This window comes from Nipponia nippon, unplaced genomic scaffold (assembly GCF_047370975.1).
Source record: "Nipponia nippon isolate SJK-2023a ecotype South Korea unplaced genomic scaffold, ASM4737097v1 scaffold_5, whole genome shotgun sequence".
NCBI classification, from domain to species: domain Eukaryota; kingdom Metazoa; phylum Chordata; class Aves; order Pelecaniformes; family Threskiornithidae; genus Nipponia; species Nipponia nippon.
In genome coordinates this window covers 50,340,907-50,356,077 of record NW_028262369.1, presented here as the reverse complement: position 1 = coordinate 50,356,077, position 15,171 = coordinate 50,340,907, and the positions used below count along the sequence as shown (strand labels likewise).

The 15,171-nt window shown below is 47.7% G+C and overlaps 2 protein-coding genes across 6 annotated transcripts in view; both read right to left on the bottom strand.

Annotated features, from left to right (window-relative positions):
* The window catches only part of RGS8 (regulator of G protein signaling 8), a 29,456-nt gene extending 22,278 nt beyond the window's left edge, over positions 1 to 7,178 (bottom strand). For 2 of the 5 annotated variants that reach the window (XM_087734082.1, XM_087734078.1), the window contains exon 1: positions 3 to 400. Coding sequence is in view for 3 of the 5 variants with exons in the window: in XM_087734078.1 (XP_087590204.1) it covers positions 3 to 155 (153 nt within the window). In the remaining 2 variants the exon portion in view is untranslated. Of the gene's footprint in view, positions 1 to 2; positions 401 to 947; positions 1,085 to 6,428; positions 6,642 to 7,138 lie in introns of those variants that run through there. The other 3 variants (XM_087734079.1, XM_087734080.1, XM_087734084.1) reach the window with 3 other exon arrangements.
* Positions 7,179 to 8,752: 1,574 nt separating this feature from the next.
* DARS2 (aspartyl-tRNA synthetase 2, mitochondrial) overlaps positions 8,753 to 15,171 on the bottom strand; it is a 29,458-nt gene continuing 23,039 nt past the window's right edge. Inside the window, exon 20 of the transcript XR_015699156.1 lies at positions 8,753 to 8,886. The gene's annotated coding sequence lies outside the window, so the exon portion shown is untranslated. The remainder of the gene's footprint in view (positions 8,887 to 15,171) is intronic.

The following is a 15,171-nucleotide window of genomic DNA, read 5'->3' as shown; positions in this document are numbered from 1 at the left end:
ACCTGGCAGCAAAACCCCAGCTTCTCCCCCGCTGGAGATGGGGGACCGCTCCGCACGGGCGGCAGATGCCAAAGGCTGGCAGGGAGCATCTGGGGGTGGGGGATGCCTGCGAAAGCGCTCGCTGTTGTCACCCTCGGTATGTTGGAATAAAGCATCCGCCTGCATTGCTTTAATCAGCTCCTCTGAGGTTTAGGGAAGGCTGCTGCCCTCAGATCATCAGGAGTTGCCACAGACAGAAGGAATGGAAGAGTTTAATTAAAAAGCCCAGGTGTCACCAGGGCCAAATATAAAATCGTTAACAGGCAAGGGAGAACCTTATTGCAGGGAATGGGATGACAGAAGTAAAAATCCACCTGGCAAGTCAGTGATGTGACTGACCCCTTTCATCCATCTCCCCTTCTCTCACCTGATGTGCGAAATCCTGCTCGCTCCCTGCCCCGTAGCAGGCTCCCTGCAACGTCCCTTGGTGCACTCACCCCACGGTATAGGCTCCAATTCCCTTTTCTCTCCCGCACCCACACCTCCATCCTCCAGAAGATGTATATGGGATGTCCAGTGCACCCCCAGTGACTAACGACCACCTAACCCACGGCCCCCCAGCTCTGGGCTTGGCTTAGCTCAGCCATCAGTAACAACACCTGGGTGTCACACAGGCTGCGTAGGCACTGATGTGGGTCACTGACTCACTGAGGGCTCAAGCCATGGGATCTCCATTGCTTTTTTGATCCTGATGAAGTTGATTGACTAAAAAAAATTGTAAAAATAATAATAAAAAAGTCCTCTGCAGTTAAACAAGTCTTTGCCTTTTTCCTTGTAGTCACTTGCCTCTTCTCTGCTAAAACACTGCTGGGCCTGACATCCTGGTGCTACTAGCAGGAAACGTGTTGAGATAGCACTTTATCACCAAGCAACATCCCTGGGGAAAGACAGAGTCCTGCAAAACTTACTACGCAAACACAGGGCTTAGTAGCACAGCAGCGGTGATCCCAGCTCTCCATCATCTTGGATCCCCTCCTTCACAGCTCAACTTGGCAAGGAAATATTTGCCTTGTTCTCATCCTCCCATTGCAAAGGCCGGGTCATCCTGATTTGGATTAATCATATCTCCAGTTATCAGAAGACAAGCACTGAAAAAAATGCCGCAGCTGATAGAATCTCCTCTCAGCCAAGGTCAAAGGTTGAGGTTCATCTTATGCCTCTAGTACAACAGGCTGGTTTGTTCAAGTTAAACAACAGTCAGTTTCAGCCCTTGCCCCAAACCCAAGCCAAATGTAATACATCATCACCAAGGGTTTAACTTCTACCATGTCATTTTTGTTTTAATGCATTTCCACACTTCCAGGTTCTCTCTGGGCTACCGCGGGATGTCACGAGTGACAACGTTTTCATAGTACTTCCATGACATCCCTCAGGTCTCATTTACACACACAGACATTGTGGGGTGGGAGAGGTCAACAAAATATTCAATCAACAAAACTCTAGATAATTCTGGTTCATTATTCAGATACCTGGACATCGGGTCAGTCTCAAACAGATCAAAAACTCTGATCCACTCACTCTGGATGGGATAGATCAGAGGACCACATGAGTGCTCCCGGCTCCTCCTCCTGCTTTTATGCCAGTTTTATATATTGCCATTTCATAGTCATCACCAGTATGGACAGAGACCCCAGTCCCTGTTTCTCCAGTATGTCAGTACACCCTTTTCGTGACCTCAGCGACACCCTGGAGCAACCCACAAATGACTCTGGAGATCAACAGCTTTTTCTTCTAGTTTCCTGGGTCAGGTGTGAGTTAATAGAGAACAAAAATAAGTGAACTGTGTTGACACAGGCGCTATGGGAAATGTAATTAAATTGCAGATAAAGAGAATTATATTTTTACAGGATAATATTTTAGAAAGCTTCTGTGCAGTAGGAGAAGAGGTTTATAGAAAATTCCTTCTCAAATGGCCCTCCTGCTTCTGACTAGTCTGTAGCTTCTATTTAAAAGCTTTTAATAAAATAACTCATTTTGATATTAGGCTTGAATCCCATCCAAAATTTTAAATCTCTCCAAGAAATACTTTAAAACAATTTCCTCATGACCTGCTAACAGCAAACACACAAGCGGTGTACACGTGCAGTGTTGGCTGTCACTGGACAGGGTGGAAGGAAATTTGGCAGCCTGTTCCCAGGACGTTAATCTTCTCTCCACCATCTCCAGGGTCCTTTTCACCCTCCCTATTGTTTTAAATATGTCCCTGCCTATTCCCTGTGTTTTGTCCATTGATCATCATTCAAGTGCTTTTTACCCAAAAACTTTTTCTGGACCAAACACCTCCACCAGTTTCACTTGGTCCCAGTTTCTGCCACCCAACTGCTAGATAAAATTGTGTGGCCTGAAGACATCTGTTCCTTCCAGTATGGCTGCCCTCACATATCCATCCGGACCAGGAAGGCAGCTCTGGCTGGTAGCTGTGTGGCTTTTGCCTCTCCAGATACAGGGATGCTCCTCCTGGGGCTGGCAGCTGACCACCCGTCTCCATTTGGAGCTGGAAGATCAGAGGATGCCTACACATTTGCTTGGTTGACATCTCCAGTGGGTTTGCCTTAAGTAAGCTCCTTCACCTTGACATTTAAGCAGACTTCTCCCTGTCTTCTCACTCTTGCTCTGTTTCCTCGGGGGTCTGCTGCCGCCGCTCTGGGATTCCATTATTTTATGCTTAACGAGCCGTCACGCCAAGCCTGCCTCTGTCGCTTCCACTTCTCATTTCTGACTTCGTGGCCTTGTCATATTTACAGTGATCTGTGCCACAAGGGCTTTGAACTTCTTTGGGGTTGCGTTCGGCTCTTACTTCGCCACTTTTCCTGGTTCTGTGCCAACACATCTCTTTTCTAGTATCGTGCTGCAAGGAGCTTGTTCGAGGGTGTGCTTCATGACTTGCTAGTCCAAGAGGTTTTTCCCTCGCGCCAAGAAAGTGCTTCTTCAGACTGCTGTGATGTTTGGCAGCTACATCCCCACAGCTGAAGTCATTCTTTGGTACGTTTTCCTGAGATGCTGTTGCCTCTGTGATCTCTCTGGAAGATGTTCAGTGATGTAGGCTCTGAGACTGCAAAATGCCAATTACATGGGGCCAGCTGCCTCCCACGGTAGTCACTGCTTTGAGAATGCAGGTGACCCGCATGCTGCAAAGGCTGCCTTTGGCTCAACCACAGGCCTCCAGCCACGGTCCACTTCTGCTGTGACCCAAGGGGGCTTTGGTTTTTTGCTGGAGGACTGGAAGTAACAACCACCCTTGACCTGGAATGACAATCCTAGCAAATTTCTCATGACATGAAGTGTCATTTGATCTCCTCTGACACAAGGTCATTCAAAATTTATCCAGAATCCAGGCTGGTACCTATATGGGCCCAAGCCCAAGGTAGTTCAAATTAGTAATTAATTTATCTCCAGAGCTTGCTGTTCCCCACCACTGTTTGCAATTAAAGCTGGAAGAAAATTGTTAGTAACTGGCATCTGACATGCAACGCCCTGCTCACTGCACCAGGCTGCCTGCCTGCTTGTTTGAGGGTCCAGAGGAAAACACACTTGGTCCAGCACAAGGTAACTGTCTCGGCAGGAGAGACTTATGACTGACACGGATAGCTTCCTAAACTGCAAAACAAATCACAGACTTGTCTTACTTGTGAAGAGAGCCACGATAACAGCTCCCCCTCCTAAAAAAGGAGCTCCAGCAACATCAGGAAACATCCACAGATGTAGCTCAGAATGTTTTTAGGGGGGTAATGTTTTGATTCACCTTAAACCTCAAATAATTTTCCACATCAGCCCAGGCAAGCAGGAAATCCTGAAAGGTGAAACAAGGAGAGCCTGAGTTCCAGGGGTAGGTGAGGAAACCAAGCAGCTGAGGTACTGAATGGGGGGGTTGATAAAAGAAGCCACCTCTCATGTGCTAACGAGGCAGGGCAGGAGGAGACACCCACTGAGTTGAACTCCCCTTGAAAATAAAAGACCATGTTTAAAAATAAAAATGAGTTACATAAAGTGTGATCCGCGGTTCTGTCTCTGGCTTAGCTCAAGAGCATAGCAGCTATTTAAATTCTCCCCTGTGTCAATGATAAAAATGTCTCCTGGACACGTTTGCAGCTCTCGGGCATTGCGATTGCTGCAGTAGAACAGATGCCTCCACTGCGAGAGGGCTCCTGGCCCCAGCCTGCGTGCTCCCGACTCCCTCCCCAATTCCTCCAGGCAGGTAGGACGCAAAACCGACAGCTAAGCTGCGTGGGAGGCTCCGGGCTGAGAGGGGCAGCGCGCGAGACAGGAATCAAAGGGAAGAATTTCCCCTTTAAAGCACTTTATTACAATTTCATAATTGTTCTCTGAGGAAACATGCTCCCATGCCCAGGAGCAGTTATACGTAAAGAAGCGCATCGGTGCTTCTGCGTGTGCATTGGAAGGGATGCTGTTAGTGTGGAGCAGGGAGGCAGAAAGGATTGGAGTTGACACAGAGCTGCTCCGTGCAGCCTTGGAGTCCTCCCAGCTTTCAGCATCGCTGCTGCTGTCAATATGGCAGTGTCTGTAACGCAGTTGGTGTGTATGGCTGGGAAGCCGAGACAGACCCACCCCGACAGACAATGCTCCGCAAAGATCCGCTACTGCAGATGCTCCATCCCTTGGACATTTTGATTGAGATCTGATGCTTGAGACAGGCCAGGGAGTGAGGCTTGCTGACAGACGGGGTTAATTTTAATCTGCTGAGAAGGTGCTTGCAAGCAGCCTGCATTTTGCGAGCTGAACACTGCAAACTAGTCATTTACCGAATGTTAGAAATCAGCCCTGAGATCTCAGGGTTGCAGTCACAAATCCATTTATGACCGACAAGGTCTATGCTTCTTTGCTCTTATCGCTGTTATTTCAAAGGCTCAGGCTTACAGGGCCTTCAGGTCCCACAGCAAGGATTTACTGGGGCTATAACCGCTGTACAGATACACAACATGGCACTGGGAGGTCATTCCCACTGCAGCAAAACACCTGAGCACGTGCTTAACTTTAAACATGTGAGCAGCTGAATGGATATTTGTATGATGAAATATAAACTGAGTTAACCACATGGGTGAGCGGGGATTTCTCTTTCATCTCTGGAGGTTGCTCCTCTAGCCTTAATTAAAACATAAATGAAGTGAGTTAGATGGGCTCATCCTCGTTCTCCAGCAGAGGGTGGTTCTTTCATAAAAATGTCTGCTGCATCCAGCACCAACCTCTCCTCGGGAGACTGGCCTGCAATCATCCCCTGGGTCCTGACAGTCTGGATAGAGCTGCACACCGAGCTCTGCCAACACCTGCACTGGTCAAGCCCTAAGGGCTGGGCAACATCTCCAGAGCTGCATGGAAGGACTGCAGGGCAAGAGGCCAGGCTTGTCCTGTCAGTGCTGCTTCGGAGGAGCCTGGGGCTGCAGGAATGAGTCTCAGAGAAGGGCAGCACAACAGGACAGTGAAAGCACAGCCTTTTATGCAATGCGTACGCTCCCCAGATGGAGGAATGAGACTGCATTCCTCTGGGATGGGGTGCAGTGATAGCCACAGAGAAGGTGCTAGCACGATGGGTCCCTTCTATTTCTTAGCTGTGTCAAATCGCCAGCTTACTTCCCCCACCCATCAAACAGCGAAGAGATGGCCCTTGCTGCTGCAGGGATCCCCATGAGTTACGGCAGCCCCGCTGTCAGGACTGCAGGAAAACGAGCCCCTTCAGGTTAGCCCCTGGTTCTTCACCCAAAGAGCGCACACGCTCCTGCCATCTGCAAGTTTTCGCTACAGCCTCTGCTCAATACAGTTCTCTCACGTTCTCCTTTCGCTCCAATTAGTCTTATTTTTAACTAGCTCAGCCCCAGCGTTCAGCCCGGGTGTTAATCACAATGTCACAGATAGATAGCCAAATATTCAAAGGAAATAACAATCCACCATTTTAAAATAACAACAATAGCGAAGGGAGAAAAAAAATGAAAAGATGGCGAAGATCTCAGAGCTGCAGGCACCAGCACAGACTGATGTTTTCTCCCAGCATCAAAGGCCCACCACTAATCCCATTGAAACGGGGATCACCCCAGAACCAGTCCTGCTCCTGTATCAGCCCAGCCAGGACTGGGCTGGGGTTAACGTAGGAAATACACTGCTCTCTTTCCCCGCCTGCTAATTAGAAACGGTGTCTGTCCCTTTGACCATTCATAAGACGCCACGGGAAGATTAATGCACCAGGAAAAGTGCTGCTGTGACATTAATAGGGGTGACATCTGAGCAGCACCCTTCCCTTCCCGCTTTGCCTGCGGAGCCATCATTCCCCCCCAGAAAACTGGGGCAGAGGCAAGTAAAAATCCCTCCCCTGGGGCCTCGTAACCAAGCAGAGGACCACAGGGCCTTTCATCACCCACCAAGGACCTCCTAGCTCTTACCTGTCTTGCAGCTGGCAGCAGGGTGGTGGCTACGTGGCTTTTGGTGCTTGATGGACATGGCTGGTTGGGACCCTGAGGAACAGTGCCTGCAGACTCCCGGTGCATCAGGGAGGGTGAAGGACCCAGCCCCGCCACAGTTATCTCTGGAGGAGCAGCAGCACCGTGCCACTTTTCCTGGCTCCTTAGCCCTGCATCTCGTGAAAAGAACAAGAGCTGGTGGAAGGAGGGGGGTTACGAAAGAGAGAGAAGGGGGAGAAGGGAGAGTGAGAGCGCGCGCTCTCACAGACGCACACACGCAGAGCAGACAGAGGCTTGTATAGGATGGCACTGCCTGACTTGCTCTCATTATTGCCGCAGGCTGGCTGCTGCCCGTGGAGAACTCGCCAGCATCCGCTGCTGGCCCGGGGCACGGTGGGGAAAAGGGACAGGGAAGAGATTAGGACCTCCTGGACCATTGGAGCAAGGAAAACTACCTCCTGGGCACCGGGGGCTTTGTTGTCTTTGTTTGCTTTTACCTGGGAGAGGAAGGGCCGTACTAGAGGGCAGGAAGGGATTGCGGTGGTAGAGGGTTCAGCTTTTCCTTTGAACATAAAAAAATCCCCAACCCCAGTCCTGCTCAGCTGCACCGAGGGATGGCGTAGGGCTAGCCTGACCCAGAGCTTTTAAAGATAGCATTGCATCAAGACAGACAGAAAGTGGGTTGCACATACCCAAAGCACCAGCATCGTTTAAAGCTCAGCCTCCCCCCGCCATTCCCATTATCCGCGTCGTGCTGATACAGGTCCAAAGGCATGGCAGGGCTGTTGGAGAGTGTGGAAAGACACTCCAGCCATAACACCTCCCATTTGCATGTTGCACAGAAAGCTGTGTGCAGAGCTGCCTGCAGTCCCTGACACTGCTGATCTGCTGAAATGACAGACCCCAAAATGCCAGGGATTCAGAGATCTAGCTATAATCCTCCCCAAAGGGGCACCAGTTCCTCACTCCATAGATTTTTACAATGTGCTTTTCTAAAGCATCACATGTTTAGAAGCGCGTGCCCCTTTGGAAGGAAGCGAGAGCTTTGTGCCTAATGCCTTTTTCAGCTTTTTGAAAGATCCCACACTTCTTCCCCTCTTCTGCCCTAGCGGCTTACCACTCAGAGGGGCTGGGTCTCACCTGAGGTGCTCAGTTTAATCAGAAGGATTAAAATAAAAGCAAAGTCAGACGTTTAAGATATTACACCCTCCCCTGAACCCCCCGCCCCGTCACCCATTTACCGCAGCTCCCCACTCTAAGGTTTCCCACTGATGATTTCAGAGATACACAGACACCGAGCCACATGGCTGCCTTTAATAAATATCAGTAAGTGTGATGCACTGAATTATAAGCACAGAAAGTCTCCGAGTCAATAGCTTCCACAGCAGTTAACCTGAGAATACACTATGTCACCAGGTCCGTCTCTATCTCTAAGTGACTATCTTCAATAATACACCTTCAGGACTCACCTGAGATCACACACACACGTCTACTGCAAAGAGGGATAGGAGCCAGTCCTACTGAGCCAAAATCTTGCACCTCAACCGTCTGCCTGCTCAGTGGGCCTCAGGACATTGGTACCCAGCTCCAGGAAACATCTCCCTCATGGGTCACTCTGCCAGGAGCTGTCAGAACATATTTCAAGTCAGAGCATGCCATCAGCCCTGGAATAGAAAAGGTCTCACTATGGATCCATAGCTACGGATGACTCCTCTGACTGTAGCAGCAGATACCTTGGCCCAGGGGATGATCATTTTGAGGACCTACAATGAGGTATCCTTATTTGCCCTGCAACAGGACTAAGAAGCTGAGATTTGATGCTATGTCAAGATCCTGACAATTTCCCCACCACAGAGAGACCCCAGCAGCACTCAATACCTTTAGGCTGCTGAAGTAGAGAGTAATATCACTGAAAAGGGGGTCGCAGGCATCTGTTTCCCAGCCCTGTGCATCTGTATTACTTATATCACTAATAAAGCTGCCCGGAGTCTCAGCGGATGCAAGTCAGCTTTCTTACAGCGCGGGGCTGGGAGATTTTCAAATGACATCCATTCTCTATAGGGCTGTTTTTAATGCAGATATACTGCAGTGCAATCTCCCAGTACATTCAGGGGGGTGGGGGTAAACCATCTTTGGGGAAAATAATACCCACATCAGTGTCTTCTGGGGAGTGAGGAGCCATCTGCTCTGTGTCCCAAAGCATGCAGCCAACCTTCCAGTCTCCAGGATGCCATGCAGCCTGCCAAGGAGGCAGACCCTCCGTCATCCTTGCAGCCACGTGGCCGGGGTCCGACTTTCCCGGGGGGGAAAATGACAAGTCACCTTGGAAGATTTGCAATACGGTGTCCAGGACTTCGCAGGGTCGTGCCACTGTTTGTCACCACCGTGAGGCTTAATATGGGCAGGGATGGCTTCTTCCCGGGTGAGCCAAGATTTCCAGCTGCGTGTGAAAAATCAGAGGGTTTGTTTTGTATGTGTGCGAAAGCCTAAACTTAGCGAGCAAGATGTTAATTCGTGAAGGGAAAATAGGCCATATTTATGTAACTGGGAAAAGCTGCAGCGAAGGCTACGGATCCAATGGGAAAGGAGCGTATGTTCAGGGCTAACAACAAATGCTGCTATTCACTCAGCTTTGTCGAGAGCTCCAGCAACTGCATATTCATTGCCCTGCACCCCAGAGAACCAGCTTTGAGGCTTTCCAGGCTAAGAATAGAGGTCTCGTTGTGTTTGCTGCTCCGTGGCCCGGGTTTTGTCCAGGATTAGAGGCACCGGGGTGTGGAAGCCTGGCTGAAGGAGCGCTGCAAACGGCAGCATCTATGCATGCCTGTGAGCGGTGCAGGGCTCTCGGCTCAGCAGGGGTGGAGAGTGCTGAATAAAGGGCGAATTCATTCACAGCCACGCAGGATGGCATTAGTGCTGGCCCTTTGCTCACAGAGACATCCCCTGTGGTGGATGGGGCACTCACAAAACACAACTCCCTTGTGCATAAACAAAACTTGAGCATCTTTCAAAGCGGGCAGCCGGGGCAGTGCCATCACTGAAATTAGCAGCTCAGCCTGGCTGTAAAGTTTGATGGCTTGGATCCACCTTGGGAACCCTGGTCCCTGCAGGGGCAGTTTCACCGGCAGTCCGCCTGCCCGTGATACTTCCCTTCCCCTCACACACACATATTCTGCCCTACTTAAACCAGGTCGTGAATCCAGCAACACCCAGCCTTGGAAATATAAACCCAGAGCTATTCACTCAGGTGTTTTTCAGATTCCCCATACCCTAGGAGGTCTTTTAGCTCCGGGTACCATAATGCGGCAGCGCTGGCACTGGTAGGAAACAGCATGATACCACCACTCGACTGGCTTTGAGTTTGAGACCCTGGGACTCTGGTAAAGCCCTTTATTGGCTAAACTGGGCTTGCAAATGGCAGAAAAGGCAAATTCACTCCCATGGGGAAATCAAGAGAAAAAGCACTGAATTGTGGATGCTTGTGTAGCCTCTGGTTCCACTAGTGCCCAGTCCTGGGGCCATGTTCCTGGACACCTATCTGAAAGCAGCGGGGGATGAGACTTCCAGAAAGGATGGTGACCCAGGGCTTTGAATGTCTGTAAGTAGAGTCCAAGCCAAGGGCAGTACTGAACAAAGGCATCGGCTGCAGATGGCTGTATCGTAACTTCTGTGTGACTGAAGTCCAGCCTGGGAGGTAAGAGAAACCACCATGTCACAGGAGACCAACAGGCCAGAGGCTACAACCAGTATTAAGTGTTCTTTTCAAATAAATGGAGACAGAAATGAGTTTTTTGAAACATACAAGGAAAACCTCTGCAAAACAGCTTAATCTCCTGAGGGAAAGCATAGCCTCTGGAGGTCTTTTTTTGCTAAAACATACGTAACAGAGAACTCTTTTGGGAAAGGACTCTTGAGATAACCTCTCTCTCTCCTAAAGTAAATGCCCCTGGGAGCAACACTCTTGATAAAGTGTTTCTGGAGAAAAAAAGTCTTAAAAACCCCTGCTATTAATTCTGCATTTACCCTTGCTGCGGCAGCAACACACAGAGCTCAGAGGTGAGCCATCGTCTTCCAATGCTCCTTCCTAATCACAGCTGAGAAGGATATAACAACATTCCTGCTGCTCTCTCATTTCCTTTAGCTGTAGCTCATCGCTCACTCAAACTAACCCGCTGTGAGCAGCAACTCTGTAAAATGTGTTTTGGAGTCACATTCTGGCTTTGTGGTGCACAACAACAGGGGACTTCCCATCTGTTGCTGTTTGTTTAGGCCTTGCATTGCTGAACTAACATCTGGGGAAAATGCTGAGCCTCTATTTAAAGAGTGGTGCACTTGGAGAGGAGACACGCGTGTCTTTACCCTCTGTGGAAGATGGTGTGACCCAAGTACCATTTGGCAAAGAACAAGAGGCCCAAGAACTAAGTCATCCTTCTCCACTGCCTAGACTGTTGCATTTAGATGGTCTTATGACACTGGCCAAGATACATAAACAGTCCAGCCAATTTGATCCTGAGAACTGGCTTGCATGACTGGAAAATCACTTGCCAGCTCTGACTAAGAACCTGCAGGTTAACTTGTCTTTCGGATTTCTATCGCTGCAGCCCAGCAAAATCTGAAGCCACGCTGTGAGGCAGCAGAAAGTCCCTTCTAAGCAGCCATGAGCTGGGAAGGTCTATCGCCTAGGAAGGCAGGCAAGACAATCCCCAGAATCAACAGGGGTGGTGAGATGGGGCTGGCTCTAGTGCTTAAGCTTGGCTTTTACCCTACTCCCTCCCTGCCAGCCTAACCCATCACTTGCCTGACATCGACACTGCTACCGGCTTAGCCTTTGCCAACACCACCTCCAAGACTGGGGACAGTGTAATCCTCTCTCTGTAACCTTCCACCACCTCTCCAAGGGGTTCAACAGTGTCCAAGGACCCAAAGCCTAACTTCAATGCAGCCCAGCTCCCTAAAATAGGTGGAAAAAAGTGCCAAGAAGTGAAAAAAGGTATAAAATAGAGCTATGCCTGATAAGACAAAGTTACAGGATTGTTGCAGCAGGGAAAGTCAGTAGCTCAAAGATTCAAGGGGAAAAACATCAATATTGAAAATTCTATAGGAAATACTCACAGAGGCAGAAGACAGAAACTGAGCACCATTAAGGATCTGCTGCAGCAAGCATTGGAGACCAACCCTTCTGCTCCTGGCAACGCCTACAGGGCCAGCAAAGACTCTTTGGATGTCTTAGGGAGAGGAGCTTGTACTAACACTTGGTCTAGCAGCTGGTTAAAACTGACCTGCCCTCACTGTGTGCTAAAGCCATAAAGCTATATTTATTAGCCAAGTTGTGCATATCCTGCTTGTAGCCTCCTTATGCACGACTAAAGATGCCCAAACAAGGTGACCCACAGAGAGAGGGTTATATTTCAGGATTTTCCATCTACCACATCTGCTTTTAGACACTGTCTGACTGACAGCAGGCAGACGAGATGTCCCCAGGTCCCCACAGCTGCATGGGCAAGTGAGGTTGATCCAGATGATCCTGAGCTCAGACTGCCTACAAAGGCAATGTGGATGCAAGTTCCAGGAGTCCTGTGGACTTGAGGCAGCACCCAGAATCTGCAACAAAGGTACGATGTAAACATCCCTTCTGCTCTTAAAAAAATACAGTATTGGGAACATGATCATCCGCTGGGTCTGTAAGGTTAAGTCTGAGAGAAATATGCAATGAGATTAAGTAAAAAAATATAAGAATGTACTTTCACAACTACTTGAATATCAGTAGCTCTCACTCTTGGAAAACATCAACACCTACTAAACAAGACGGAGTAGTCAAATGTAGAACTAACTATCAAAGCACACCGGCATAACAGGTCAACTCTGCCTGAGCGAGGAATCAAGCTTTGGGACAGCACCACATGCAACACCAAAAAGAGAACCCAAGTTGTTCACCTGGTCAGCTCTCACATCAGTCTCTGCCTTCCCTGCTCGCAGACAGGAGAAAACAGCTTTTCTGTATCAAAGTGAATCATTCAACAGCCAAGTCACAAGGCAGCAAGCGAATAGCTCTGCTCTTTACTGGTCTAGAAGCGCAGACTGGGAATTACGGCAGCATGCAGGTCCTCTTCAAGGGCACAGCTCCAAACCTCAAATCAGGTATTGTAGCTGAAACCACACCACGCTGAGCAGAACGAAGAGATGGCAAGGTGTGTTTTGCTGTCTGCATTAGTGTTTACACCCCAGCATGGTATTTGCTTTTTCACAACAGGACAAGTTTGTTGACTCGTGTTTAGCTTGTGACCCAGTATAAACACCAGCAGTTTCTGCTGTCAGAACAGCCGGTCGGCTGCTGCTGTCTACATAGCTGTTTTTCCCTCCTAAATAGAGCATTTATCTGTATTGCATGGCATCCTAGTTTTTCCATGACTATTTCTCCATTTGTCAGAGTTTGAATCCCAGCCATATCCCTCTCCCAACAGCCTACAGATTCTCCCAGCTGCCAAATTTGTACTAGTTTGTTAATAAATATATGAAACTACATTTTTTATTCACCATCCAAAATTGAAAGAAATGTTCCTGTGACAAGCACCTGAAAATACATGTATAAATGTTTTTTTCCCCTGGGTATCATCATCTAACCGTTTTTTGCCCAGTTTCATCTAGGGTCACATTAGGAATGACTATGCCAAAAAAACTTGGTATATTGTCACGTACTGCCTCTGCCCTAGCAATAAGACCATTTAATCTTGTCATAGCATGATATTACTTTGGTTTGAGATTACTTTTCTCCAAAAAAACCACATGGTTTACTTGTCCAGCATCTTCCAGACTGCTTTCGTTTCAGATTTTTTTCTTCTGTAAATGAAAATTAAACTGATCTGTAATTACCCAGGTCCTCTTTTTATTCCTTCTAAAGATAGATACTGCACAACTTTTATGGCAGTCAGGTGCCTCACCTACCAACCATAGTTTGTCAAAAATCACCACCAATGATTCTGAAATCACTTCAGCTAACTTTTTAGCAAGATTCCTGACACTCAGGCAGCTTGAGACCACCTGATTTCCCAAGAGCCCTCTTGAATGTATTTTTTCCTCTATTCTAGGCAGAAATCTTACTATTTGTCATTATCACTAGCAGTGCGAGTCAGTACTTCTTTCTCTTGAACTTCTCAACGGTGACTAGCATGAAGAAATAAAGCATTAAACATTTTGGCCTTCTAGACATTTTTTGAATAGGTCTTTCTGTTCCCATGATTATCCCACGTGTACATTAATAGTATGAGGAGGACCAAGGAAAAAAGTGCTGACCTGCTCATTTGTTGTGCTTACCGGGACTACTGAAAGGAAAGCTTGTCACAGTCGTAACAAGTATTTCTTACATTAAGGGATCGTGACGAAGCAAAAAGCATTTGTCCTGCAGGCTTAGAGATATAGACTAATCACACGCTTACAAAGGGAGAATTGTGGTTATTCATTTAGTAGCGGCACTTTAGGTCGCTGTCACCAAAGGCTCGCTCCCTTTGCTCAAGAGGCGAGCTCCGAGTTAGGCAACCTGGAAGAAGCCAAGCGGTAATACTGAAATAGAAACCTGAAGGGGGGGGAAATTAAACCTCATTTGGCCATGCAAGCTATGCAGCACAGTCCAACATACCATCTATCAAATATTACATTAAATGTTATAAATGACAAATGCCAACAGTTAAGTGGTAACCATTTGTATAGTCTCAGAGTGCCCTGAAGATAGATCTGGATAAGCCCATGGAGCTGCCAGGAGGCATTGCCTCCTGAAGTCTCTGCCTGTGCCTGCAACAGGGACCGCAGCGACTAAGGGAATCGGAGGGAATCATCCACAGACAGAGAAGAAATTAGAGACATTAGCATGAGCAATCCTAGCTCCAGGGAGGGAAAAAAGAACAAAGACGAACCTACAGCAGTTCAAAAGCAAGGTCAAGTGAACCGCAAGAGCTGCCAAAGAGGTCATAAAAGTATTAAGCTCAGTTAGAAACGTCCTACTGTTCAGTAGCATCATGTTCAAGCCCTGACTGTTGAAAGCAAGGAGAGTTAAGTAACTCACCCTCCTGATCACCCTCAGTGTTTCTTCTTTTATGACACCAGGGTGGACACAGCCTTCAGCAGACTTTGGTGAGACTTATACTTAATAAATAAATGAACACTATAAACTGCCTTTCATGTTAAATGACATTTTCTGTTTATGAATTTTTTTAAATGCATAATAATTTTTATAACTGCACATTATGTGATGTCTGTTCTCCATAATAAGATGTATAGTATCACAGAAGATACAAATAAACACACACTGTACACCTCCAGTTTTTAGTTTATGTGACCGTGAAAGGCTAAGGAAAAAAATGGCATTCCACTCTATGATTTCAAAGGGAACAGTAACTCCTAGGAAAATGCACAAAAATCTGTATCACTGGCTATTTAAAGAACAGCTTCAGTATTTCGTACTGTTGCATGATAGATTCTGATTATTTTGACAATTTCCAGTATTTTAATATCTTTCCAAGCAGGAGCCACAAGATGGCAGCATGAATTAATCGCACATTCTTTTACTTCAAGTCAGCTTAAGCAGTCCTCATTCCTACATTCCCCAAACCTCAGTCATTTATTCCTATTCTTCACCTGTGCTGCAGCTGCTGTTTATGAGGCCATGCAGTGTGCTGGACCCAAAAATTGGTCCTAGTTGAAATAATGAAGCACTGCTCACCAGGCATCCCTC